At 40.5% G+C, this 25,887-nt stretch overlaps 1 protein-coding gene across 1 annotated transcript in view; it reads right to left on the reverse strand.

The window, feature by feature from the left end:
* Window positions 1-10,567, reverse strand: part of LOC132817945 (mitochondrial basic amino acids transporter) — a 48,737-nt gene extending 38,170 nt beyond the window's left edge. The window contains exon 1 of the mRNA XM_060828498.1: window positions 10,272-10,567. Within this exon, the coding sequence (XP_060684481.1) occupies window positions 10,272-10,305 (34 nt within the window). The 5' untranslated portion in view covers window positions 10,306-10,567. The remainder of the gene's footprint in view (window positions 1-10,271) is intronic.
* Window positions 10,568-25,887: the final 15,320 nt, after the last annotated feature.

A 25,887-nucleotide genomic window follows, 5' to 3' on the forward strand; every position in this document is an offset into this window, starting at 1 on the left:
CCACCTTATTATAGCTTTGAGTGTTCTTTATCAAGTAAATGTGTCTCCTGTAAGAGAGCTACATCAACCCTTTCTTTTTTAAGACATGATAATATCTTTTTCCTTTTGATTGGCGAATGGCTAGCCACGATCGTCCAGGCAAGCCCGAGAACCACCAGGAGGAAGAACCCCACCCAAAAGGACGTTGAATAAAGACCACAGAAAATTTACATATAAAAATACTCTTTAAAACATTTCACTCAACACAATTAAGAACTACTCCTAATAAAAATAACACAAAGAATATTTGAAAAGGATACTTGCTCCCGGGGGCATTACACCTAGCAATAACACCACCATAACCTCTTCCATCTTGGGCCCTGCCCTCGGCCTAAGCATTACAAAATGGAGTAAACAAATTCAAGTGTCTTATAAAACAGAAGTTAAAGTGATGAAGGGCTTTTGCCCGAAACGTTGATTTCGCTGCTCGTTGGATGCTGCCTGAACTGCTGTGCTCTTCCAGCACCACTGATCCAGTTAAAGTGAGTGACCTATCCCTCCCCCATACTAACACCTGGATATGTTTAATAAAAACAATGCAGAATAAGAATATATAAAGTTACAAAATTGCAATCCCAGCAAGTATTAGGCAACAAAATAAGAAAAAAGAAAACCCCACTCTAGAAAAACCTCCCCCACAAATCAAATAAGCCACATGAGCTATAAAAAGGACACCAAAGAACAAGCCCCACACCCCCCCCATGGAAATCTGAGTAAAAGTGAGATGGAGAAAGAAAGAAGGGTCGCCGCCATCTTGGATCTCTATCTTGCAGATTTGAATAAAACATCCAGTGTTTATTTTATTTAACCCAGTTTGAGAGTTTAGAATAAAAAAATTTTAAAAATAAAAAAGTTCCAGTGAGTTTATACAGGCAATTTGGGCAAAAATTACTCAATTTCAGTTACCTATTAACCTAAATTTAACAATCAATGTTATTCTCACACTTATTTCAAATTGGATAGGTTTTTAATTGTCTGCTACAGACCAATACCTGCTGCATCAATCAGGTTACTGTTCTAATGGATTATTTTTCATTTGAAATAAATTGCACATACAACTGTATTGTGGATAGTGCTGAAGGATGTTGCAGGTTACAGAGGGACATAGATAAGCTGCAGAGCTGGGCTAAGAGGTGGCAAATGGAGTTTGAAGCAGAAAAGTGTGAGGAGTTACTCACTTACTTCCAAAGTTACTCCCTTTGGAAGGAGTAACAGGGACACAGTAATGGGCTAATGGTAAGATTCTTGGTGTAAATGAGCAGAGAGATTTCAGTGTCCATGTGTGTAGATTCCTGAAAGTTGCCACCCAGGTTGATAGGGTTGTTAAGAACATATACGGTGTGTTAGCTTTTATTGGTAGAGGGATTACGTTTTGGAGCCATGAGGTCATGTTGCAGCTTTCCAAAGCTGTGGTGTGGCTGCACTTGGAGTACTGCGTACAGTTCTGGTCACCGCATTATAAAAAGGAAGTGGAAGCTTTGGAAAGGGTTCAGGGGAGATTTACTAGCATGTTGCCTGGTAGGGCGGGGAGGTCTTATGAGGAATAGCTGAGGGACTGGAGTCTGTTTTCATCGAGTCATAGAGATGTACAGCACGGAAACAGACCCTTCTGTCCAATCTGTCCATGCCGACCAGATATCCCAACCCAACCTAGTCCCACCTGCAGCACCCAGCCCACATCCTTCCAAACCCTTCCTATTCGTATACCCATCCAAATGTCTCTTAAATGTTGCAACTGTACCAGCCTCCACCACATCCTCTGGCAGCTCATTCCATACATGTATCACCCTCTACATGAGAAAGTTGCCCCTTAAATCTCTTTTATGTCTTTCCCCTCTCACCCTAAACCTATGCCCTCTAGTTCTGGACTCCCCAACTCCAGGGAAAAGACTTTGTCTATTTATCCTAACCATGCCCCTCATGATTTTATAAACTTCTATAAAGGTCACCCCTCAGCCTCCGACGCTCCAGGGAAAACGGCCCCAGCCGTTCAGCCTCTCCCTATAGCTCAAATCCTCCAAACCCTGGCAATATCCTTGTAAATTGTTTCTGAACCCTTTCAAGTTCCACAACATCTTTCCGATAGGAAGATCAGAATTGCACGCAATATTCCAACAGTGGCCTAACCAATGTCCTGTACAGCTGTAACATGACCTCCCAACTCCTGTACTCAATACTCTGACCAATAAAAGAGAAGGAGGTTGATAGGTGACTTAATTGAGACATACAAGATCATCAAAGGGTTAGATACGGTGCACAATGAGAGCCTTTTTTCCTCGGATAGTGATGGCTAGCATGAGGGGATATAGCTTTAAATGGAGGGGTGATGGATATAGGACAGATGTCAGAGGTAGTTTCTTTACTCAGGGTAATAGGGGCGTGGAACACCCTGCCTGCAAAAGTAGTAGATTTGCAAACTTTAAAGGACATTCAAATGGTCGTTGGTTAGACATATCGATGAGAATGGAATAGTGTAGGTTAGATGGACTTCAGATTGGTTCCACAGGTTGGCGCAACATCAAGGGCCAAAGGACCTGCACTGTGCTGTAATGTTCTATGTACATTATGGAAGGTATGACTTAAAGGACAATGCTAATTGCAATCACAAGAACAGTGAAAATTATCTGAATGATGGTTCAAAATGAACACATTTCAATTTGGTTAATCTGTCAGGGAAAAACAAACAAACAATTGGCTTTTTAAAAAAAAATCAGATATTGAACACGTTACATTTCCTCTCCCCAATATTAAGTTGAAGGCATGATTATGGAGCTGTTCTGAGCACACTGAAAATATCATACAAATACACAAGAATAATTTTATTTCACCTTTCATTCAGTCATTTATGATTAGCAATGCACAGTACTACTCCTACAATATGTACGCTGAAGATTTTACTAAAGTTAATTTTGCACTGTGGCCTAACTTACCCAGCTATTTTGGCAGCTGTTTGGTGACTGCTACATGGAAATGATTTCCAGATGAGATGGCACTTTGTGATGATGATATGTCATCATCTGTCTTCTTACAACTAAATACGATGCAGCGTTTGTAAACAATCTTGTGGACTCCTGAAATAAACTGCACATCTAAAAACTGATCTGCAATTGCAGACTTCCACAGGTAACGGATTGAATTACTTTCTTTTATTATTTACTTGAAAGCTAACCGTAACATGAACTCAGAAGCTTTCTTTATTAGTGAAGCCAGTAACATTCAGTTTGATTAGTATCTTCACTGCCTTTGTCATTCTTTTTACAGCAGTTTTCCACTAACCACATTTTTAAAAGATTGCTCAAACAATATGTTGAAATTGACTAAACATTGCTTCATGTCTGTGAGTTAAAGAAATTGAGATAGTACTGCATTGCTGGAGATGCAATCATTCAGATGAAATGATGAACCATAGTACCACTCAAGTGGATGCAAAAGATCCTACTTTAAATAGGAGCAGATGAATTATCTCCAAGAACCTGACCCAACATCTATCCCTCCAATCAGAGGAACATTCTAGTCATTATCACATTGTTACCTGTGAGAGTTTACTGTACAAAAATCAGCTTCCATATTTTGTATACTACAATAGTAATGGCACTTCATCCAACTATTGTACTAAGTTTTCAGACGTGCAGAAGATGTGAAAGGCACTATTTTTTGAACACACAGATACACCTCATAGCAAGATTTTGTTTTCCTTTATTCTTCCATAGAAAATATACATTCCTGACCATATTGCTGCAGCTCTGGTAGCTCATTTATATCAGATCAGTTAAAGGTGGCAGAGTTCATTCTCGAAAAGGACATTACTGAATCAGATGGGATTTTGCAATAATTAACAATGATTTAATGGTGCTCTTTAATTAAGACTAGTTTTTATTTCCAGATTTATTTACTAAAGATAACTTTGACCAGTTACTATGATGATTTTTGAAGCAACATCCTGACTGCATTAGCCTCAATATCTAGATTACTGGCCTAGTGACTACCACCTCCCTTAAGGCATAACTTTTCCTAGTTTTTTTTTAAATAGTAAGACTGAACACAAAAGTGAAAATTTTCATCAATTCACTGAAGGCATGATGAATGGTTGTTCATGGATCACACTTTGGGAGATCTCAACAGCACAACCTCAAAAAGCAGCACTGACAGCATTGGCTGGATTTCTGCATTAAATGCATGTGCAGTTTTATAAAATTATTATACCTATTTTATTCAGTAACAATGATAACGGAGGGCACCATTATCAATATCAGAGATCCATACTCAACCAAAAGATGCCATCTCTGGCACTGCATCATTCCTTCAGTACGGCAGGGTCAGGCTTGATTTCTTGTACTCAAATTCTGGAGTGGGGTTGAAACCCTTTGCCTCAATAGTGATTATGCAACAAACTTAACCACTATTCTATCCTTTTGTGCAGCTGCTCAATAGCTGCTCCATTGCTAACAAAGTAATTTAATCATTTATTTTACAGATCTTTTTGTTGTGGAACCTTGCTACCTGAAAATTACCTCTTATGTTCAGCCAAATAACAGACTATACTGCAAGAAGTATTAATTGGAAGAACGTAAAGGAATTTGGGCCATCCTGAGAATTGTGATAAGCCACTGTAGAACTGCAGTGTTCTTCCTTTATGTTGAAATGCTTTAAGAGATTAATAATGTAAATAAAAGAGGTTTGTAGTGTACCAATACAGAACATGTTGGTTGACACTTGTTCAATCAATCAATTCCCAGAGGCTCTGACTGCAACTGTTTCCAAATGGAGGTATCAGTAATACTAAACAGCAAATCCTTAAAAATAAAATTAAAGTTACTGAATATGAACAAGTTAATGAAGCACAGTAATCTCACAGAAACCATAAGAAAAAGTTATCAACTCAGCTATCACTATTTCATTTGTAGTATCTATTCTGGATAATTTAGACTATTTTTATTAATGCAAGTTTTGTTATTTGGGGAATGCTTATTGTTTATTTTGGTCCTGCTCATAAGAATCAAAAGACAGCTGAAAATATTTGTTGAGTTCATATTTTCAACAAAAATAGCTAACCATGTTAATTCCTGAATTTATTTCAGAGATTAAGAAAAATTGGCTGGATATATTCTATCAAACTTTTTAAAAATTCATTTGTGCGATGTAGGTGTCACAAGGCAGGCTGGTATTTATTGCCCATCCCTAATTGTCCAGAGGGTAATTAAGAGCATTGCTGTGGGTCTGAAGTCACATGTAGGCCACATCATTTGATTTGATTTGATTGTATTCAAGTATAACAGGACAGGAGTACAGTGAAAAATGTATAATGTTGCCACACCAAAGTACAGAATCTCAAGAACAAGGTAAAAAGAACAAAGTTAGAAGTTAAACATTGCAGTAATTACCGTATAGCACAAAATGTACAAAATAAGGTTAAGCTTAAAATAAGGTCACATTGCAGACCTTTTTAGTTTTAAGTAGAAGATAAAGATATAAAACTGACAGTTCAAAGATTACAGTGTTTACACGTTTAGCCCCAGTGGGACTGCAATTCGAGGAAACACCTTGAGACCAGAAGATCATGCAGAGGCCACGCTGGGCTGAGAGACCACCATATACCACTGAAAGACCACCATATTGGGCAGAAAGTCTGCCATGCCAGCTTGGGAGGCAACCACAAAGGTGGGAAGCTGCTATGCCAAGTCAGCACAGAGTCCAAAGGTGGCTGGGAGTTGGAGAAGGCCAGGCAAAGAGGGATTTTAAAAAACAGAAAAAAGAGAAGAAAAAAAGGAAAATAGAGCAGATTAGCTCCAGCTGAGGCATCCTATTCCTCTGCTACCTTGGTAAGGATAGCAGATTTTGTTTGCTGAAAGGACATTAGTGAACCTAACAAATTCCTAAAATCAGTAATGGCTTCACGGTCATCATTAGGCTCTTATTCCAGCTTATTACTGAATTCAAATCCCATTATCTGCCATGGTGGGACTCAAACCCTGGTCCCAAGCAGTTTCGCTGGGTCTCTGGATTCATCGTGCAGCAATAATAACACTAAGCCATTACCTATCATTGGGTTAACAATATCCAAGTGAATTCCTAAAATTAATGTTAGTTTATAACAAAAATTCAAATAAAGTTAGATCATATGGAATCCAGGGAGATCTAGCTATTTGGATACAAAATTAGCTCAAAACGAGGAGACAGAGTGATAGGAGACAGTTGCTTTTCAGACTGGAAGCCTGTTCCAAGCAGACTACCACAAGGATTAGTGCTGGGCCCAATGCTTTTATTCATTTATATAAATGATTTGAATGTGAATATAGGAGATATGGTTAAGTTTGCAGATGACACCAAAATTGATGGTGCAGTGGACAGCAAAGAAGGTTTTTTCAGAGTACAACTGATCAGGTGGGCAAATGGTCTGAGGAGTGACAGATGGTGTTTACTTTTGGTCACCTGGCTATAGGAAGGATGTTATTAAACTGGAAAGAGTGCTGAAGAAATTTATATGGATGTTGCCAGGACTCAAGGGTTTGAGTTATCAGGAGAGGTTGGACAAGCTAGGACTTTTTTTTTCTTTAGAGCACAGGAAGAGGGGAGATCGTATAGAAGTGTATAAGATCATGAGAGGCATGGACAGAGTGAATGCATTCAGTCTTTTCCCAGGGGTTGGGGAATCGAAGACCAGAGGGCATCAGTTTAAGATTAGAAGGGAAACAATAAAAAGGAACCTGTGGGACAACATTTTTTACACAGAGGGCAGGATGCATATGGAATGAGCTGCCAGCAGAAATGGTGACATTAACATAATTTAAAACACACTTGGCCATGCTAAATTGCCCATCGTGTTCAGGGATGTGTAGGTTAGGTGCATTAGTTAGGGGTAAATGTTGAGTAATAGGGTAGGGGAATGGGGCTGGGTGGGTTTCTCTTCAGAGGGTCAGTGTGGGGCCAAATGGCCTGTTTCCACACTGTGGGATTTGATGATTTTATAAATGGTGAGGTGTTGGACTTTAAAAAGGCAAATCAGGACAGGACTTACACATTTAATGGTAAGATTCTGGGCAGTACTGCCAAACATAAAGGGTATGTCCATTGTTCTTTAGAAGTAGACAAGATAGTGAAGAATGTGCTTGATATGCTTGTTTTTACTCGTTAGTGCTTTGGGAGGTCATGTTGTGGCTGTCCAAGATATTGATTAAACCACTTTTAGAATATTGTATTCAATGCTGGTCTGCCTGCTGTAGGCAAGATGCTGTGACAATTGAAACAGTTCAGAAAAGATTTACAAGGATGCTGCCATGGTTAGCAGGTTTGAACCATAGAGAGGCCGAATAGGTTGGGGCTATTTTCTCTGGAGCTTCGGAGGCTGAGGAGTGACCTCGTAAAAGGTTCATAAAATCATGAAGAGCATGGACAGGGTGAATAGCCAAGATCTTTTCTCCAGGGTAGGGAAGTCCAAAACTAGGGGCACAGGTTTAAGGTGAGAGGGGAAGGATTTAAAAGGGATTCAAGGTCTAACTTTTTCATGCAGAAGGTTGTATGTTTATCGAATGAGCTGCCAGAGATGGTGATGGAGGTTGGTACAATTATAACATTCAAAAGGCATCTGGATGGATTCACAAATAGGAAGGATTTGGAATGTCATCGATCAAATGCTGGCAAATGGAACCAGATTAATTTAGGATATCTGGTCAACATGGACAAGTTGGACTGAAGGGTCTGTTTCCGTGCTGTATACCTCTATGACCCTAAATAAATAAAACAATTCACAATATTCCAAAATGCAAAGTTTGTTCATTATAAGTTATATAGTTTCTACTACAACTTGTCAATAAGTAGCAAGGGAAATGGAAAGCAAAGATAAGATAAGATCATAAGTCAAATGGTATGTTATCAATACTAAAAAGAGGGGCATCCTGAGGAAGTGGCACAATCAACATAAAATGATTGTGAAATGCCAAGTATTTCTTTTCCTGTGATGGTATCAGATTTTGTCGGCACTGGCAAAGTAGTAGGTAAGTTTACAATTCCCTCTGTAGCTTTTTTACATGTAATGGAAACCCTGATGAACACGATTTCTAACTGATAATTAACAATAAGAGATGCAAATATATTTTATCAAATTAACATTACCTTTTATTAAGTCTCTGAACTCTTAATCACTACTTTAAATTATTAAAGCTAAGCTGAGAAAGTGCTTTGACATTACACTATAACATTTACAAAATAGTGAATACCCTGACACACTGCAATAATTAATAGTCAGAGTAGCCGGGCAGCACAGTGGCTCAGTGGTTAGCACTGCTGCCTCACAGCACCAAGGACTCGGGTTCAACTCCTGCCTCGGGCAACTGTCTGTGTGGAGTTTGCACATTCTCCCAGTTGGGAGCGGGTTTCCTCCCACAGTCCAAAAATGTGCAGGTTAAGCGAATTGGCCATGCTAAATTGCCCCTCATGTGAGGGACAAGGGTAAATGTAAGGCGATAAGTTGCCAGAGGGTTGGTGTGGACTTGTTGGGCCGAAGGTCCTGTTTCCACACTTAAGTAATCTAGCCAATTTAAAATGTGGTGTGACAGTGAAACTTCTTGAAAAGTGCAAAACTGAAATACTGTGTTCTTTACATGAAAATGCATTACACAGCTCATAGGATTCTGTACTAAACTGTTGTAACATACTTTAGAATTCAGATAGTTTTACATAGAAGCATATTGTAGAATGATATTATTCAGTTTGTGATGTCAATTAAACTGGGCTGAAAAGTTCTACAAATATTGCATTATACCTCAAACTGTGTTTGCAATTTTGTAGTCAATGATTGAAGAAGACAGCCTCATTAAGTGGAATGTTCTCAGCATCCTGCACTGTTGCATCTATGTAAAAGTTTGATCAGCAAAACAACTGTAAAAACGAGCCTTATTCAAACCACAAACTCTTTCTCCAAAACATTAACTTTTGAAAAATACAAATCTGAATACTTTGAAGTCGACAGGACATATAGATAAAGTAGAAACTTACCCTGAGTGAAAACTGTGTAGTCACTGAGAGTTTGCTCTTAAGTTTGATATTAGTTTATGATTTCCTCTTCCCCCTTCCCCCGGCCCCACAATCGTGGGTAAATATAGTTGTGCATAAGAAAGAAGTGGCTTTAATGTGTTTACGGGAAAAAAGTCAAACTCCAATGTTTATTTGTTTCTTCATATGCTACTGTACAGAAGCATACTGCTTTAGTGACTATGTATCTAAAACTATTTGGTAACTTCACTACAAAAACTCCATCCTTAATTAGTTTTGTTTCCCCATACTCCTGCCCACCTTTATAACATTGTTCAATAAGGTGACTCCAGATTTAACCACCATGTTTCCAATCCCGTTCTTTAAGTCAATTCTTGATTTACACCGAGAATTTGAACTTCAAACATGCATATCTGATTTCAATACATTACTGATCTGATAACAAGGCTAATGGAGTAAATAGTTTTCAGAGATTGATCACTGCACAAATGGTAATTTTTGAACTTTAATTAAATATCAGCAAAAGAACGCAATGAACTCGATTGACTGATGCTGTCTGTGTACAATCAGCGATTACAAAAACATTCACAATAAGGATGTGATTCAACCTGAAACAAATCATATCCGCTTTTGCTCAGGAATCTACAGGGTTCAATGAAAATATGGAAAGATTAAGAAAAATGTTTTACTCAATGTGTATTTTTTTTAAAAAAAACCCTTATTGCAAGAAACACTTGATCAACAGCTTGTTGCCAGGAATGTATCAGCTAACGCTATGGATTTTCACGTGTAGCAATGCTATTAATAGCGTCTGGGATGATCAACGCAGGCAACTGGGTTTTTTCCAGTTACATAGCAGGAGAGGAAAGGGAAATTTAGTTCAAGTCGCTCCTGCCAGTTGCCAGGAAGAAACCGAGGGAGGGATGTACACGGTCCCTCAGCCCTTCAGCACTGGTTTCTAATCTCCTTTGCCCTGCCCTGACCTTGAGCTGGCGCTGAGCAGAGACCGAGTGTTCGAGCCGCCTTTACCGTCACACGGAGGCGAGCGGAGCCCGGAGCCGACAGTGCCCCACCGATTTGCATTAAAACAGATCGCTCTGCAGATACAGTACGTGGCACCCACAGGCTTATTATCTTCCCAGCGAGGCACACAGCGACCTGGCCGATCATCTCAGAATAAAACCCGATCGTTCTGCCTACACTGTCTTTTTCTTCCCCCTCTCTGTTGATAAAAAAATGCTCACCTCCCAGGCATCCTGCAACGAAATCCAATGCCATTTCTCCTCCTAACACTCAATGAAAGGATGGCTGTCTTGTTGATCGAGCTGCTCACAGTGGCCGGGCCTTTTCTGTTCGGCTGTTGACTGCTTTAACACTTTATACAGTCAGCGGAATATTTACGGAGCTGCAATTCATCAATTAAATACGTTCTGGTACTCAATAGAGGTTTCTGCTTTTACTTCTAAAAGATCAACTTAACATACGTCTTTTATTTTACCGAACAACTGTTCCAAACCTCCTCTCCCTCATTTGCACTCCAGCTTTTCTATTTCGAAACCTTCTGAAGGTGGTTTATAACCTTTTTTAGCACAAGTTCCATCCAATCAACACAGCCACAAGTAAACACTCCCCATCCGTCAGCCCACCCCTTCCTTTCATTGGATGTTTCCCCAGGCAGTGCTCAACCTGATTAACTCATACAGTAACCGAGAACATGGGCATTGAAGACAGCTTATCTTCCTCAGTCCAGAACTAAGCAGTCACATACTGTGCATCCATCGTGAAAATTACTCAAAGATATGTGGCGTCCAAAAACGGGCACAAGCAACTCCAGTAAATCTCCTGTATTTATTCAAATCAATTATCCTTTGAAAGTTACTACTGAATTTGCCAAAAGGCAGCGCAGTTTGGACCACAACAACTCTGGAAACAAAACACTCCTGGCCTCTGTTTGACCAAACACCTCAAAATGTTTGTCCTTGTGGATATTGCCCTTTCTGCTTACTCATTAATAAAGCCATGATATTTAGCAGCAGAATTAAGCCATTCGATCATGTCTGATATGTTTCTCAGCCCCTAGCCATGAGAAATGTGGGGTTACAGGGATAGGATGGGTGGAGGGTGTGACTCTGATTGGGATGCTGTTTGGAGGGCCAGTGCAGAATCAATGGGCCAAACAGCCTCTGTCCGCACTGTCAGGGTTCTATGAGATCCCCCTCATCCTTCTAAGTTCCATCGAGACCTCATCCACTCCTCTTATCTTCACCATCATTCGTGTAAACCTCCTCTGAATGGTGTCCAATGTGAGCACATCCTTCCTTAAAAGGGCCTGAGACTGCTCACAATATTCCAAATGCAGTCTGACCAAAGTCTTACACAGCCTCAGCATTACATCCTTACTCTTGCATTCTAGCCCTCTCGAAATGAACGCTAACATTACATTTGCCTTCCTAACTGCCAGCTGAACCCCCACAGTAACCTCAAGAGAATCTGGAACAAAGAGTTCCAAGTCCCTTTGTTCAGATATCCAAGGCCTTTCCCCATTCAGAAAAACAGTCCTACACACTTTCCCACATTGTATTATATCTGCCATTTCTTTGCTCATTCTCTTAGCCTGTTCAATTCCTTCAGCCTCCCTAAATTTTCAACATACCTGAACCTCCACCTATCTTTGTGCCACCTGCAAAACTAGCAACAATGCTCTCACTTCCTTTGCCTGGATCATGAAAGTGTAGCATGAGTAGCCGTGGCCCCAACATTGACCCCTGTGGATCGCCACTAGTCTCTGGCTGCCATCCTGAAAAAGACCCTTTATTCCCACTCTCTGCCTTCTCCCAGTCAGTCAATCTTGATACATGCCAGTACCTTACTCCTAACACCATGGACTCATCTTATTTAGTAACATCCTGTTTGGCACCTTGTCAAGGATTTCTAGAAATCCAAATAAATATGTCCACTGGTTCTCCTTTGTCTAATTTGCTTGTTACCTCCTCAAAGATTTGTCAGGCATGACTTCCCCTTGACGACACCAAGTTGATTCATCCCTATTTTACTATGAATTTCCAATTACTCTGCAATCTCATCCTTAATAATAGATTCTAAAAATCTTACCAACAACAGGCTAACTGGCCTATAGTTTCCTATCTTCTGCCTCTGTCCGTTCTTAAACAGGGTTGTTATATTAGTCATTTTCCAGTCTTCTGGGACCTTCCCTGACTCCAGTGATGCCTGAAAGCTACTTCCTTCAGAACTCTAGGGTGTAGGCCATCTAGTCCGGGTAATGTATTCATCTTGAGACCTTTCAGCTTCCCCAGTGCCTTCTCCTTAATGATGGCCACTCACTCAGCTCTTGAAATTCTAGTCTACTACTTGTGTCTTCCACTGTGCAGTGGAAGCCTGAAGACTAGTGCAGAGTACTATTTAGTTCCTCCAGCATTTCTTTGCTCCCTATTACTACTTCTCCAGCCTCACTTTCCAGCAGTCCAATGTCCATTCTTGCTTCGCTCTTACCTTTTCATGTAACTAAAAAAAGTTTTGCAATTTTCTTTTATATTATTAGCTGTCTGACCCTCAAACTTCTTCTTACCATCTCCCCCCCAATCGCCTTTTTAGTTGTCCTTTGCTGGCTTTTAAAGGATTTCCAATAATCTTCATCAAATTCTGTGCTTTTTCTTTTAAGCTACTTTTGACTTCCCTCATCAGCCATGGTTGCCTCATCCTCCCCTTCAAATGTTTTTCTTCCTTGAGTTGAATTTTACTGTGCTTCCTGAATTATCCCCCAAAACTCCTGCCATTGCTGCTCCATTGTCTTCCTTGCTTGGCACTTCTTCCAATCAACTCTGGCCAGCTCCTCCCTCATGTCTTTGTAATTACTTTTATTTAATTGTAATATCATTATATCTGATTCAAGCTTCCCCTTCTGAAATTGCAGGATAAATTCTATCAGATTATGATCCTCGCCCGCTATGGGTTCCTTCATGTTAAATTCCCTAATCAAGTCTGCCTCATTACATATCATCAAATCCAGAATTGCCTGTTCCCAATTGGGAACACATTCACAAAATCTTTCACATAAACATTGAAGAATGAGAGGCAAACTGATAGAAGTTTACAAAATTATGAGCAGCGTGGATAGAATGGATCGTCAGAGTCTTTTTCCCAGGGTAGAAATGTCAATTATTAGGGGGATGTAGTTTTAAAGTAAAAACGGGTAAGTTTAAAAGAGATGTGAGAGGTAAGTTTACTTTTTTTTTAAACACAGAGTGGTAAGTGCCTGAAATGCACCGCCACAGAAAGTGGCAGCATTGGCATTCAATAGCAATGTTTAAGAGACATCTTGACAGCTATATGAATAGGGTAGGAATAAAGGGATACAGGCTACATAAAAACAGAAGTTTTACTAATTTAGAAAGGCATCATATGTCAATGCCGTCTTGGTGTGCCTAAGGGCCTGTTCCTGTGCTGTACTGTTCTTTGTTCTCTTTGAATTCATTTTCTTCTGATCTACCTCCAACCTGACTTTCCCAGTCCTCCAGCATATTAAAGTTCCTCATGATTATTATAATAGCGCCTTTCTTACATGACTTTTCTATTTCCTGATTTATTTTGTGAGAAAGTTGGTACATAACTTCCATCACAGCTTTTTTTTCCTTTGTAGCTCTTCAACTGAAGTCCACAAATTCTATGCCTTCCAACCCTATCTCACTACTATCAATTTAATGTCATTTCTTACTAATAAGGCAATTCTGCCCCCTCTGTCCTTTGGCCTTTCCTTTTGATGGATTCCCATTTGTTAATTTCAATTTATGCTACAAGCTCATTTATTTTGTTTTGTATACTGCATGCATTTAAGTACAAACCCTCAGCCCTGTGTTGACCACCCTTATTCTCATAGCAGTCCATTTATCTACTATGCCTAAAGTTTGATTCCTGATCCTTTGCATACACTCTAATCTATGACATGTTCTGGAAACTTTAACAACCTCTCCTGAGCACTTCTCCTATTACACTTTTCCCACAATTTTCCACGCAACTGAAGCCACCCATGCCCTCATTTAGTTTAAAGGTTTAAAGTCCTGTTCCGCGATTTGCTAAGACTCTAGATCCAGCATGATACAGTTGAACCCAAGCCATCGGGATAGCTCCTTCCTTTTCCATTACTGATGCCAATGTCCCATGAATTCAAACCCATTTCTCTCGCACCAATCTTTGAACCTTGTGTTTACCTCTATAATCCTTTCAGAATCCTGCATGATTCTCAACATCTCTATTTAGTCCCTGCACATTTCTGCACCAAAAAAGTAGGACACCAGCTTTCCAGTCCCTCCACATAATCTAAGTCCCTCATTCCTCTTCCTTTTCAAGTAAAATCTCTTTTACACCATCTGTAAGTCCTAACACCGCTTCTAAAAAGTGTCGTGCCCAGGACAGAACATAATATTCCATCTGAAATATACCCATGTTTTATAAAAAGGTTATGTTTGTTTTTCATCCCGACACAAAGGGGAAGAATGATATGCCTTTGTAACAACATTTTTTACTTGTCCTCCTATCTTCTAAAATTCACATGCAGGTATGTAATTACTATCTTTGATCTTAAATGTTAGGGCAGGGGCTCTTATCTATTATCATCTTATAATTTATACTTTAATAGATGTGCCACAGTAAATATCAGAAATGACCAATACATTAGCTTACAATAAAACAAGTTTGAAGTTGCAGTATTTATCACTAAAATTAAAAGTTTAGCTGGTATTACAATTCCAAGCTCAGTATATAGTCTGCAGATGTAATTAGAATTCTAAATATCTGTTGTGACAATCATTTTACATACCTTTCCTTACCTCTTCCACCTATAAACCAGCCATATTTGCACTACTTAATCCAACTCCATACCACATGAGTTTTACTAACCTTCTTCCAGTAATTATCTACTTGCAATAATATTTGTGCTAACTAGTCCTTCTTTAAAATCTATGTAAACCTCCCCAACTTTGTAATCTTTTTACTGCTTTGTGGCTATTCTACCAAATGGAATTTCTAATTATAGATCTGAACTACTACAAACCTCCTGATCCTTAAGAAGAGGGCACAGTCAGAGTGATTCCTTTCTGCTAACAATTAAAGTTCTTTATGGCCCCTTTGTGGCACAGCTGTAGTGTATGTACCTGTAGACCAAGAGATCTAGGTTCAAGTCCCACCTGCTCCAGAGGTGTGTAATTAAACTGAACAGGTTGATTAGAAAAGTCAATTAAAATTCTTTATGTGCCATCTTGTGGTGCAGTGGTAGTGAATCTACTTCTGAACCAGGTGACCTAGATTCAAGTCACATTTGTTCCAGTGGTGTGTAATAACATCTCTGAATAGGATGATTAGGAAAATAGGTTAAAAATAAAAAAGGACCCTCTTGTGACACAGTGGTTGTACACCTACCCCTAGACTGGGAGGCATAGATTAAGTCCACTGCTCCAGAGATGTGTAATAAAGAAAAATTAATGTCCTTTATAAGGGTTTGTGTGGAACAGTGATAGTATCCCTACCTTTGAACCAGATGGTCAAGATTCAAGTCCAGAAGTATGTAAAAAAAAACTTAAAGTTTTTTGCAAGACTTTTTGGCATGGTGATAGAGACCCTACCTCTGAGCCAGGAAGCCTGAGTTCAAGTCCCACCTGATCCAGAGGTGTGTCATAACATCTCGGAACAGTACACACTGGTAGATTGTACTCCTTTAAGTGGGGGGATTTTGTCTAAATCTATCATTGCTTTAAGGTGTTAATTTATCAATTCAATGCTTATAGCATTTCAATGGACTTACACTCTTACTTAAAAGACAAAACCTAAAAGTTACTGTAACTTAATGGAAAATCAATAGCAGTGTAACAACAGCAGAATTCAGAAAAGCCTGACTCATCTTTCCTATAAATGGAGTGTTTTCAAATAGATGAGAAAATAGAGAATGAGTTTGGAAGTCAAGGTGCACAAACCATCTGGCAATATAATCAAATTTCTCAGAAGGGGACAAAGATGGAGAAAATTACACTTCAGGTATACAGACCTTGGTCCAATCCCATCTGGAGAATTGTGTTGGTTTTGGGCAATAAACACCAATAAGGTACATGGGGGAATGCAAGTCCAGCAGAATGGCTTGCAATTACATTATGAAAATCAACTTGCATGAATCTGGGTTATATTCCCTTGAGAAAAATGGATATTCTGAATGAGATCCTTAAAATGTTAAAAGGATTTGTACAGGCAAATACAGAAACTTCTATCCCCTGATGGAACATTTAGAAACAAGGGAAAATAATCCAAAAATTAGAGCTGGGCCTCTCAGGAATTAAGTAGTAAAAAATGAGGTCTGTAGATGCTGGAGATCACAGCTGCAAATGTGTTGCTGGTCAAAGCACAGCAGGCCAGGCAGCATCTCAGGAATAGAGAATTCAACGTTTCGAGCATAAGCCCTTCATCAGGAATAAGAGAGAGAGCCAAGCAGGCTAAGATAAAAGGTGGGGAGGGGGGTGGGCGATGGAGGTGGGATAGGTGGAAGGAGGTCAAGGTGAGGGTGATAGGCCGGAGTGGGGTGGGGGCGGAGAGGTCAGGAAGAGGATTGCAGGTTAGGAGGGCGGTGCTGAGTTGAGGGAACCGACTGAGACAAGGTGGGGGGAGGGGAAATGAGGAAACTGGAGAAATCTGAATTCATACCTTGTGGTTGGAGGGTTCCCAGGCGGAAGATGAGGCGCTCCTCCTCCAGCCGTCGTGTTGTTGTGTTCTGCCGGTGGAGGAGTCCAAGGACCTGCATGTCCTCGGTGGAGTGGGAGGGAGAGTTAAAGTGTTGAGCCACGGGGTGATTGGGTTGGTTGGTTCGGGCGGCCCGGAGGTGTTCTCTGAAGCGTTCCGCAAGTAAGCGGCCTGTCTCACCAATATAGAGGAGGCCACATCGGGTGCAGCGGATGCAATAGATGATGTGTGTGGAGGTACAGGTGAACTTGTGGCGGATATGGAAGGATCCCTTGGGGCCTTGGAGGGAAGTGAGTGTCACACTCTGCACCATTTTAAAATTCTAAATGCATAATTAAATCTCTTCTCCAGGAAAAAAAGTGATCAGATAATCCCACTTTTGTCACATTCATGAATTCAGCCCTCAATTAACAAAGCAGTATTTCACTGACTATTCTGTACACCACACTATTAAAAGTAAGGGTTTAAGGGAAAGTGAAATTGTACTAATAGAGCAACATATGTAAAAGTCCACTTCTATATATTTGCAGGTAATTGGCTTAACATATACAGTACTGAGTCATTCTAAAACTTCAGTTACACAATGCGTTAGAGAACTACTGGCCTCTGATTGTCTAGCAGCTCTTTGCAGTAGGATGTCCTTACCCAGAAGGTTGAAGTTCTGCTTGCAGTCAATTAATAGCCTATGATTTTGGGACAACAGTTGTTCCACATGGTGAACTTCCCCCACATCTATCATCTGCCAATGATAGGAAATGCATTCCTCGTGTAATTCAATTAATAATCTTTAACTATTTGCTACTCAAACCTGTTAACTTGCAGATAAGGATTTGCTCTTGAAATAATCTTCCCAATTTCTAATCTCAATGTCAAGTCACTGATCAGGTTAATAGTTAGTACTTGTTAACACAGAAACTAAGTGGGCAGCATTAACTTTGCTACTACCAGTCTCATTAACTAACTCTGCTTATTATCTGTTCCCCCACCCCCAACTCCCCATTATCTATTGGAGCTATTCAATTGCTGTATAGCTCTAATCACATTTATTCTTATCTAGTAAATATTTGTGTAGCCAAATTTAGATATTTCTTATCAACTTCTTTAAAGGAGTTATCACACACCTCTGGTGCTGGTGAGGCTTGAACATGGACCTTCTGGCTCAAAGGTAGGGACAGACCACTGTAACACATGAGCTCCCATAACCAATTTACATTGTGATTAGTAATCACTAGATAGTGTTTAGTGTCTGAATTGGGGATTGGATTTTACTTAATGATTTGGCAAAAAAGATGGTAAAGGGGACTGACAAAGTGGACTGACAAAGTGGACATAGACCATATGTTTCCTCATGTGAGGCAATATAGAATGAGAGGTCATAGTTAGGAAAGGATTAACATATTTAAACAGAGATGAGGAGAAATTACTTCTCTCAAATGATTGTGAATCTATAAAACTCACTACCCCAGAGTATGGTGGATACCAGGACATTGGCTCAGTGGTTAGCACTGCTGCCTCACAGCACCAGGGTCCCAGGTTCAATTCCAGCCTTGGGCTGTGTGGAGTTTGCATATTCTCCCTGTGTCTGTGTGGGTTTCCTACCATTGGCCATGCTAAATTGCCCATGGTGTAATAGTCAGAGGGAAATAGATCTGGTTGGGTTACTCTTCGGAGGGTTGGTGTGGACTTGCTGGGCTGAAGGGCCTGTTACCACACTGTAGGGAATCAAATCTAATCTATAGACAAATTGTTAATTAGTACTGGGTTAAAAGTTACGGTGAACATGCAGGAAAGTGGAGTTAAGGCTGAGATGAGATCAGTCACAATCATATTGAAGGACTGAGCAGATTTGATGGACTAAATTGCACATACCTGCTTTAGTTCTTATATTCTTAATTCAAAGTCACCTTAGAGTCATAGAATCATAGAGATGTACAGCATGGAAACAGATCCTTCAGTCCACTAGTGGTACAGTGGTTAGCACTGCTGCCTCACAGCACCAGAGAGCCAGGTTCAATTCCTGCCTCAAGCGACTGACTGTGTGGAGTTTACACATTCTCCCCATGTTTGCATGGGTTTCCTCCGGGTGCTCCGGTTTCCTCCCACAATCCAAAAATGTGCAGGCTAGGTGAATTAGCCAGGCTAAATTGTCCGTAGTGTTAGGGGCAAGGGTAAATGTAGGGAAATGGGGCTGGGTGAGTTGCGCTTCAGTGGGTTGGTATGGACTTGTTGGGCTGAAGGGTCTATTTCCACACTGTAAGTAATCTAATCTAACTCATCCATGCCGACCAGATATCCCAACCCAATCTAGTCCCATTTACTAACACTTGGCCAATATCTCGCCAAACCCTTCCTTTTCATATACCCATCCAGATGCCTTTTAAATGTTGCAGTTGTACCAGCCTCCACAAATTCCTCTGGCAGCTCATTCCATACACATATTGTTCTATGCGTGAAAAAGTTGCCCCTTAGGTCTCTTATGTCTTTCCCCTCTCACCCTAAACCTATGCCCTCTAGTTCTGTACTTCCCCCAAACCAGGGAAAAGACTTTTTCTATTTACCCTATCCATGCCCCTCAAGATTTTATAAACCTCTATAAGGTCACCCCTCAGCCTCTGACACTCCAGGGAAAATAACCCCAGCCTATTCAACCTCTCCCTATAGCTCAAATCCTCCAAACCTGGCAACATCCTTATAAATCTCTTCTGAACCCTTTCAAGTTTCACAACATCTTTTCAATAGGAAGGAGATCAGAATTGCACACAATATTCCAACAGTGGCCTAACCAATGCTCTGTACAGCCACAACATGACCTCCCAACTCCTGTACTCAATACTCTGACCAATAAAGGAAAGCATACCAAACGCCGCCTTCACTATCCTAGCTACCTGCGACTCCACTTTCAAGGAGCTATGAACCTGCATTCCAAGGTCTCTTTGTTCAGCAACACTCCCTAGTACCTTACCATTAAGTGTATAAGTCTTACAAAACTTTCTCTAACAAACTGTTTGCTCCCACGTTCATTTCCTTCATGGACAGCTTGCATTTTTTTGTTGCATTTAAACATCTCAAAGCACTCCACAGGATTGTTGTTGATCAAAAATAGGTACAAATTTATGGAGAGGTGATGGCCTAGTGTTGCTTCTCTCAGCAGAGATTTTTGTTTGTAATTTAAAACAGGCAATCACCTCACATATCTATATTCCATCTGCCATTTGCCCATTCTGGAACTGTCTAAAGCTCTGAGTTGAAGTCAGAGAGTTCTGAGGGTTCTGACTGAATTAGCTTTGTACCTATCGAGGAAAAGTTAAGAGGAATTTAAACCACCAATATTTCAAATTCTAATTTCTTAAATATTAAAACAATAACCATCACTCCCTCCCTTCTTTGAACTATACAGAGAGACAACCTCATGTCTACCATCCCCCCACCTCCTGGCTCCAGTCCCCACCAGGTCTGCTCTGACCCAACCACAAATCCTCTGAACCAAAACATCCTGACACAGCAAAATCACCTCAACTCCACATACCGCCTCCTCGCCCACAAACACCATAGACTTATTTACAACCCCTCACCCCTGCCAGATCCTAACTGATGCCCCTTCCCTCCCTCAACTCCCAACTGCATCTCCTCCCACAGCACCTCCTGCCTCCCCTTCCTTCCCCTACTATCAGTGACAGGAATCCCTCCTACACCCCCCCCCCCCCACTGAGTCCTTTGTTCAATCCAAACATCCCATGGATCCAAGCACTCATGACACAATTCCCAAATCTGACATGGCCCAACTACCACCACTTGCCTAATTCCTAAGAGCACCATTCCTGACTGGATTCCTTCAACTGGATCCACTCTGGCAGCCCCAGAGTATATTCCACCTCTACCCCAACTGATTTACTTGTCACCCATCCACCCCCAACCCCATCCCCTAACTCACCTCGCAACCTACCCCTGTGATGATGCTGCTTCTTTAACATTACTATGCTGTCCTTGGCTTTCTTTTTTAGAGAGGTCATAAAAGCAGCGATTCTGAAAAGTCTAGGTTTAAAGGGTTTTAGGCCCAGTTTGATTATAGCTAACAGATACTGCCTCAGGAAAAGGCTTTCAAGTTTAAAAACCATACTTGTATAGTGAAAGGGGAGTGGCCAGTTCTCCCAGCTCAGCTTTTCTCTGGCTTGGTTTTAGCAGGTAGTTGTGGTGAAGCTGCTGGATCTGAAGAAGCAGGTCTATGCTGATCCACCGTCTCTGACATCTCTGCTGTAAGAACCTGCTTTTAACTTTTGTGCCAAGGGGTGTTTATGGGGATAGCTGCAAGTATTTGGAACAGCATCACTAAATTGAGATAATCTGTTGGATTTTCAGATAGGTTAACTTATTCTGTATTCTGTTCTCTTTTGTTTGTGTTTCATTCGATAATCTTGTTAATAAATTCAGTTTTGTTTAAAACTAAGTGGTTTGACCAGCTGCATCACCCCTGGGATATCCACACTACACCTGCTTAAAACAACTAGCAATGTTAGGGCCCTGGCTAGTTTCTTGAAATGTTTTGAGGGGGTCTGGCCTGGTCCACAACACATGAAATAAATTACATGTTCAAATACTCCACCATTTCCTTTTATTCCATTGTTAATTCCTCAGCCCCATCATTTAAGGGATCAATTTTAGATATTCTCTTCCTTGTTAAACATTTGTAGAAACTGATGCAGTGTGTTCTTATATTTTGTTTGTTAACTCTCATATATTGTTCTTTTTAAAGTCATCTTTAGCTGTTTTCTTTAACATTCACTATTTTCTGGCCTGCTATTAATCCTAGTAGCATTGTTCACCTTTTCTTTGAATTTGACACCAGTCTTAATTTCATTAATTAAAGTGCATACTTCTCATTGTCTCTCCTTCTCAATGGAACATTTCTTTGTTGAGAGTTATATAATATCTTAAATATTTCCCACTGTTTCTCCAGTGTCTTACCTGTTAACTTATGTGCCCAGTCACTGCTACTTAATTCTGACTTCATATCTTTGAAATTTGTTTTTTACATTCGAGACACTAGCTTCAGACCCAAGTTTAGCTGTTCATATTTGCTAAATGCAACATCTTTCTTCCTCATACTTTTGTCACTTAAAATTCCACTCTTAGTTCAGGACTTCCCCAATAGAGTAACAGAGAAATTATTCTCTGAGTTTAAATAGGAGCAGTGAGTATTCAATAAATACATTATGGCATTTAGAGTCATAGAGCCTATTCAGTTTTTACCAGGCTGAATTTCAACAGTTGTTTATGAAAGCTATCTTTAGATGACAAAAGGTCCAAGCTGTTAATGACATTTTTATGTCTTTGGGATATGGGACAATCATGGGACAATGTTTGGGACAATGAGCCCCGTTTTGGAAAGTCAGAAGGAGTCATTTGCCACAAGGGTGATATCCTTATCATGGATCCAGAGTAGGGAGCTCATGCTTAATTATAAATGTGAGGTCTCTAAACATTACAACTATGGTGCATGGAGAAGGACCAAGGCAGAGAGCTAGAGCATATTAGGATGGGTTAAAGAGACTAGTAGCAGCATGTTTGTCAGCAGGGTAAGCTGACCAGGAAAGATTGGATGAGCTATAAAGTTTAGTTGCAGATATTCACTCAGAAAGCCTGAATGGTTTGGTTTGCGGGTGACAAATACCTGTCTCTATGTTGTTCAACTATGGCACCAGGACTTTCCACCCCACAAGGTTATCACCTACTGTCAGCTCCACCATACGTTTCACCGTGCTCCTCATGCTTGCAAGTGATAAACTAACAATTCATAACTGTGTAAGAAAAGAGGAAGAATCGTCTAGACACAAAATGTTCAAACAAAGAACAAAGAACAGGTCCTTCAGTCCTCCAAGCCTATGCCGATCTAGATCCTCTATCTAAACCTGTCACCCCTCTTCCAAGGATCTGTATCTCTCTGCTCCCTGGCCAAAAATGTATCTGACTAGATACGTCTTAAATGACGCTATCGTGCCCGCCTCTACCATCTCCACCACCTCCACTGGCAACACGTTTCAGGCACCCACCACCCCCTCTGTGTAAAGAACTATCCACGCGTATCCCCCTTAAACTTTTCTTCTCTCAGCTTGAAATTGAGTCCCCCACTCTGGCAAAAAGCTATCCACCCTGTCTATACCGCTCATGATTTTGTAGACCTCATTCAAGTCCCCCTCAACTTCTATCTTTATAATGAAAATAATCCTAATCTACTCAACCTCTCTTCATAGCTAGCACCCTCCATGGCAGGCAACATCCTGGTGAACCTCCTCTGTACCTTCTCCACAGCATCCACATCATTTTGGTATTCCAAATGTGGCCAATCCAAAGACGTATACAACTGTAACATGACCTGCCAACTCTTGTACTCAATACCTTGTCCAATGAAGGAAGGTATGCCATACGCCTTCTTGACCACTCTATCAACCTGCATTGCCACCTTCAGGGTACAAAGGACCTGAACACCCAGATCTCTCCGTACATCAATTTTCTCCAGGGCTTTTCCATTTACCGTACAGTTCGCTCTTGAATTAGATTTTGCAAAATGCATCACCTTGCATTTGCCCAGATTGAACTCCATCTGCCATTTTTCCACCCAACTTGCCAATCTATCTATATTCTGCTGTATTCTCTGACAGTCCCCTTCACTATCTACTTTTCCACAAATCTTATTGTCATCTGCAAACTTACTAATCAGACCACCTATACCTTCCTCTAGATCATTTATGTATTTTAAACAATAGAGGTCCCAGCACAGATCCCTGTGGAACACCACTGGCCACAGGTCTCCATTTTGAGAAACTCCCTTCGACTACTACACTCTGTCTCCTGTTGCCCAGACAGTTCTCTATCCATCGAGCTAGTATACCCTGCACCCCATACAACTTCACTGTCTCCATCAGCCTACCATGAGGAACTTTATCAAATGCCTTTCTGAAGTCCATGTATATGACATCTATAGCCATTCCCTCATCAATCCATTTTGTCACTTGTTCAAAAGAATTCTATTAAATTGGCCTTCCCTGCAAAAATGTAAATAGATCCTATATCTCAGTATCTTCTCCAGCAGCTTCCCTACCACTGAGGTCAGGCTCACTGGTATATAATTACCTGGATTATCCTTACTATCTTTCTTAAACATTAGTAATTCTCCAGTCCTCCGAGACCTCACCTGTGTTCAAGGATGCTGCAAAGATATCTGTAAAGGCCCCAGCTATTTCTTCTCTTACTTCCCTCAGTAACCTTGGATAGATCCTATCCAGACCTGGGGGATTTGTCTTTTGGAATACTCAACACTTCCTCCCTCCTAATGCTGATTTGACCTCGAGTAATTAAACATCTATCCTTAACCTCAACATCTGTCATGTCCCTCTCCTTGGTGAATAACAACTGAAAGTACTCATTCAGATTCTCATGCATTTTCTCTGATTCCTCACATAACTTCCCTTCTTTGTCCTTGACTGGGCCAACCCTTTCTCTTGTTACCCTCTTGCTCCTCATATACAAATAATAGGCTTTGGGATTTTCCTTAACCTGTTTGCTAAAGATATTTCATGATACCTTTTAGCTCTCTTAATTCCTCACTTCAGATTAGTCCTACTTTCCCGATATGCTTCCAAAGCTTCATCTATTTTCAGTTGCATAGACTTATGTATGCTTCCTTTTTCCTCTTAGCTAATCTCATAATTTCACCTGTCATCCATGGTTTCCTAATCTTACCATTTCTATTCCTCATTTTCACAGGGACATGTCTACCTTGTACTCTAATCACCCTCTCTTAAAAAGCTGACCACATGTCAAATATGGATTTACCCTCAAACAACTATTCCCAATCCACATTACCCAGCTCCTGCCGAATTTTGGTATAGTTGGCCTTCCCCCAATTTAGCACTCTTCCTTTAGGATCACTCTTGTCTTTGTCCATGAGTATTCTAAAACTTACCGAATTGTGATCACTATTCCCAAAGTAATCCCCTACTGAAATTTCAACCACCCGACTAGGCTCATTCCCCAACACCGGTCCAGTATGGCCTCTTCCTGAGTTGGACTATTTACATACTACTCTATAAAACCCTCTTGGATGCTCCTTACAAATTCAGTTCCATCTAAACCTCTCACAGTAAGTGAATCCCAGTCAATGTGGGGAAAATTAAAATCTCCCATCATCATCACCCTGTTGCCCTCACATCTTTCCATGATCTGTTTACATATTTGTACCTCTATCTCACGTTCACTGTTTGGAGGCCTGTAGTACAGCCCCAACATTGATACTACACCCTTCTTATTTCTGAGCTCTGCCCATTTTGCCTCAGTGCTCGAGTCTTCCATAGTGCTCTCCTTCAGCACAGCTGTGATTTCTCTCTGACCAGTAATGCAACTCCTCCACTCCTTTTACCTCCCACTCTATCCTGCCTGAAGCAACTATATCCTGGGATATTTAGTTGCCAATCTTGCCCTTCCCTCAAACAAGTCTCAGTAATAGAAATAACATCATACTCCCAGGTACTAATCCAAGCCTTAAATTCATCTGCAATTACCTACTACACTTCTTGCATGAAAACAAATGCATCCCTTTGCATTAATCATTCTTCGCCTTAGTCACACTGACTTCATTACCTAGTTCCTTACAGGCTTTAGTTACTAACTTCTTACTGTCCACTGATGTCCTCATTTGGTTCCCATCCCCTTGCCACATTAGTTTATATCCTTCCCAACAGATTTGGAAAAAGCACTTTGGTTCCAGTCCTGCCCAGGTGTAGTCCTTTCCATGGATACTGTCTGACATGTTATGAACTCCAATATTTGTCGGTTTTCATCCAGATTCCAGTATCTGTAGTAATTGTCTCCTACAAGAAAAGCCAACCTGCTGAGTGAAAATGATGTTCACTTTCATGCCGACCACCAAATGCTCCTTATAAAAAAACTTTAATATCTATCAATTCATTAGAAAGCTGGCACCTTCAACAGTTCCTCACTTTCCCTGTACTGCATTGGAATGCTAAACTTGACTTCTGTTCTCAAGTTCTTTAGGAGTCTTGAAGCCACAACATTTTGACTTAGAAGTACAGTGCAACCATCCTAGCCACAACTGAATTGTTGACATCC

Source organism: Hemiscyllium ocellatum, chromosome 8, assembly GCF_020745735.1.
Source record: "Hemiscyllium ocellatum isolate sHemOce1 chromosome 8, sHemOce1.pat.X.cur, whole genome shotgun sequence".
Classification (NCBI taxonomy): Eukaryota; Metazoa; Chordata; class Chondrichthyes; order Orectolobiformes; family Hemiscylliidae; genus Hemiscyllium; species Hemiscyllium ocellatum.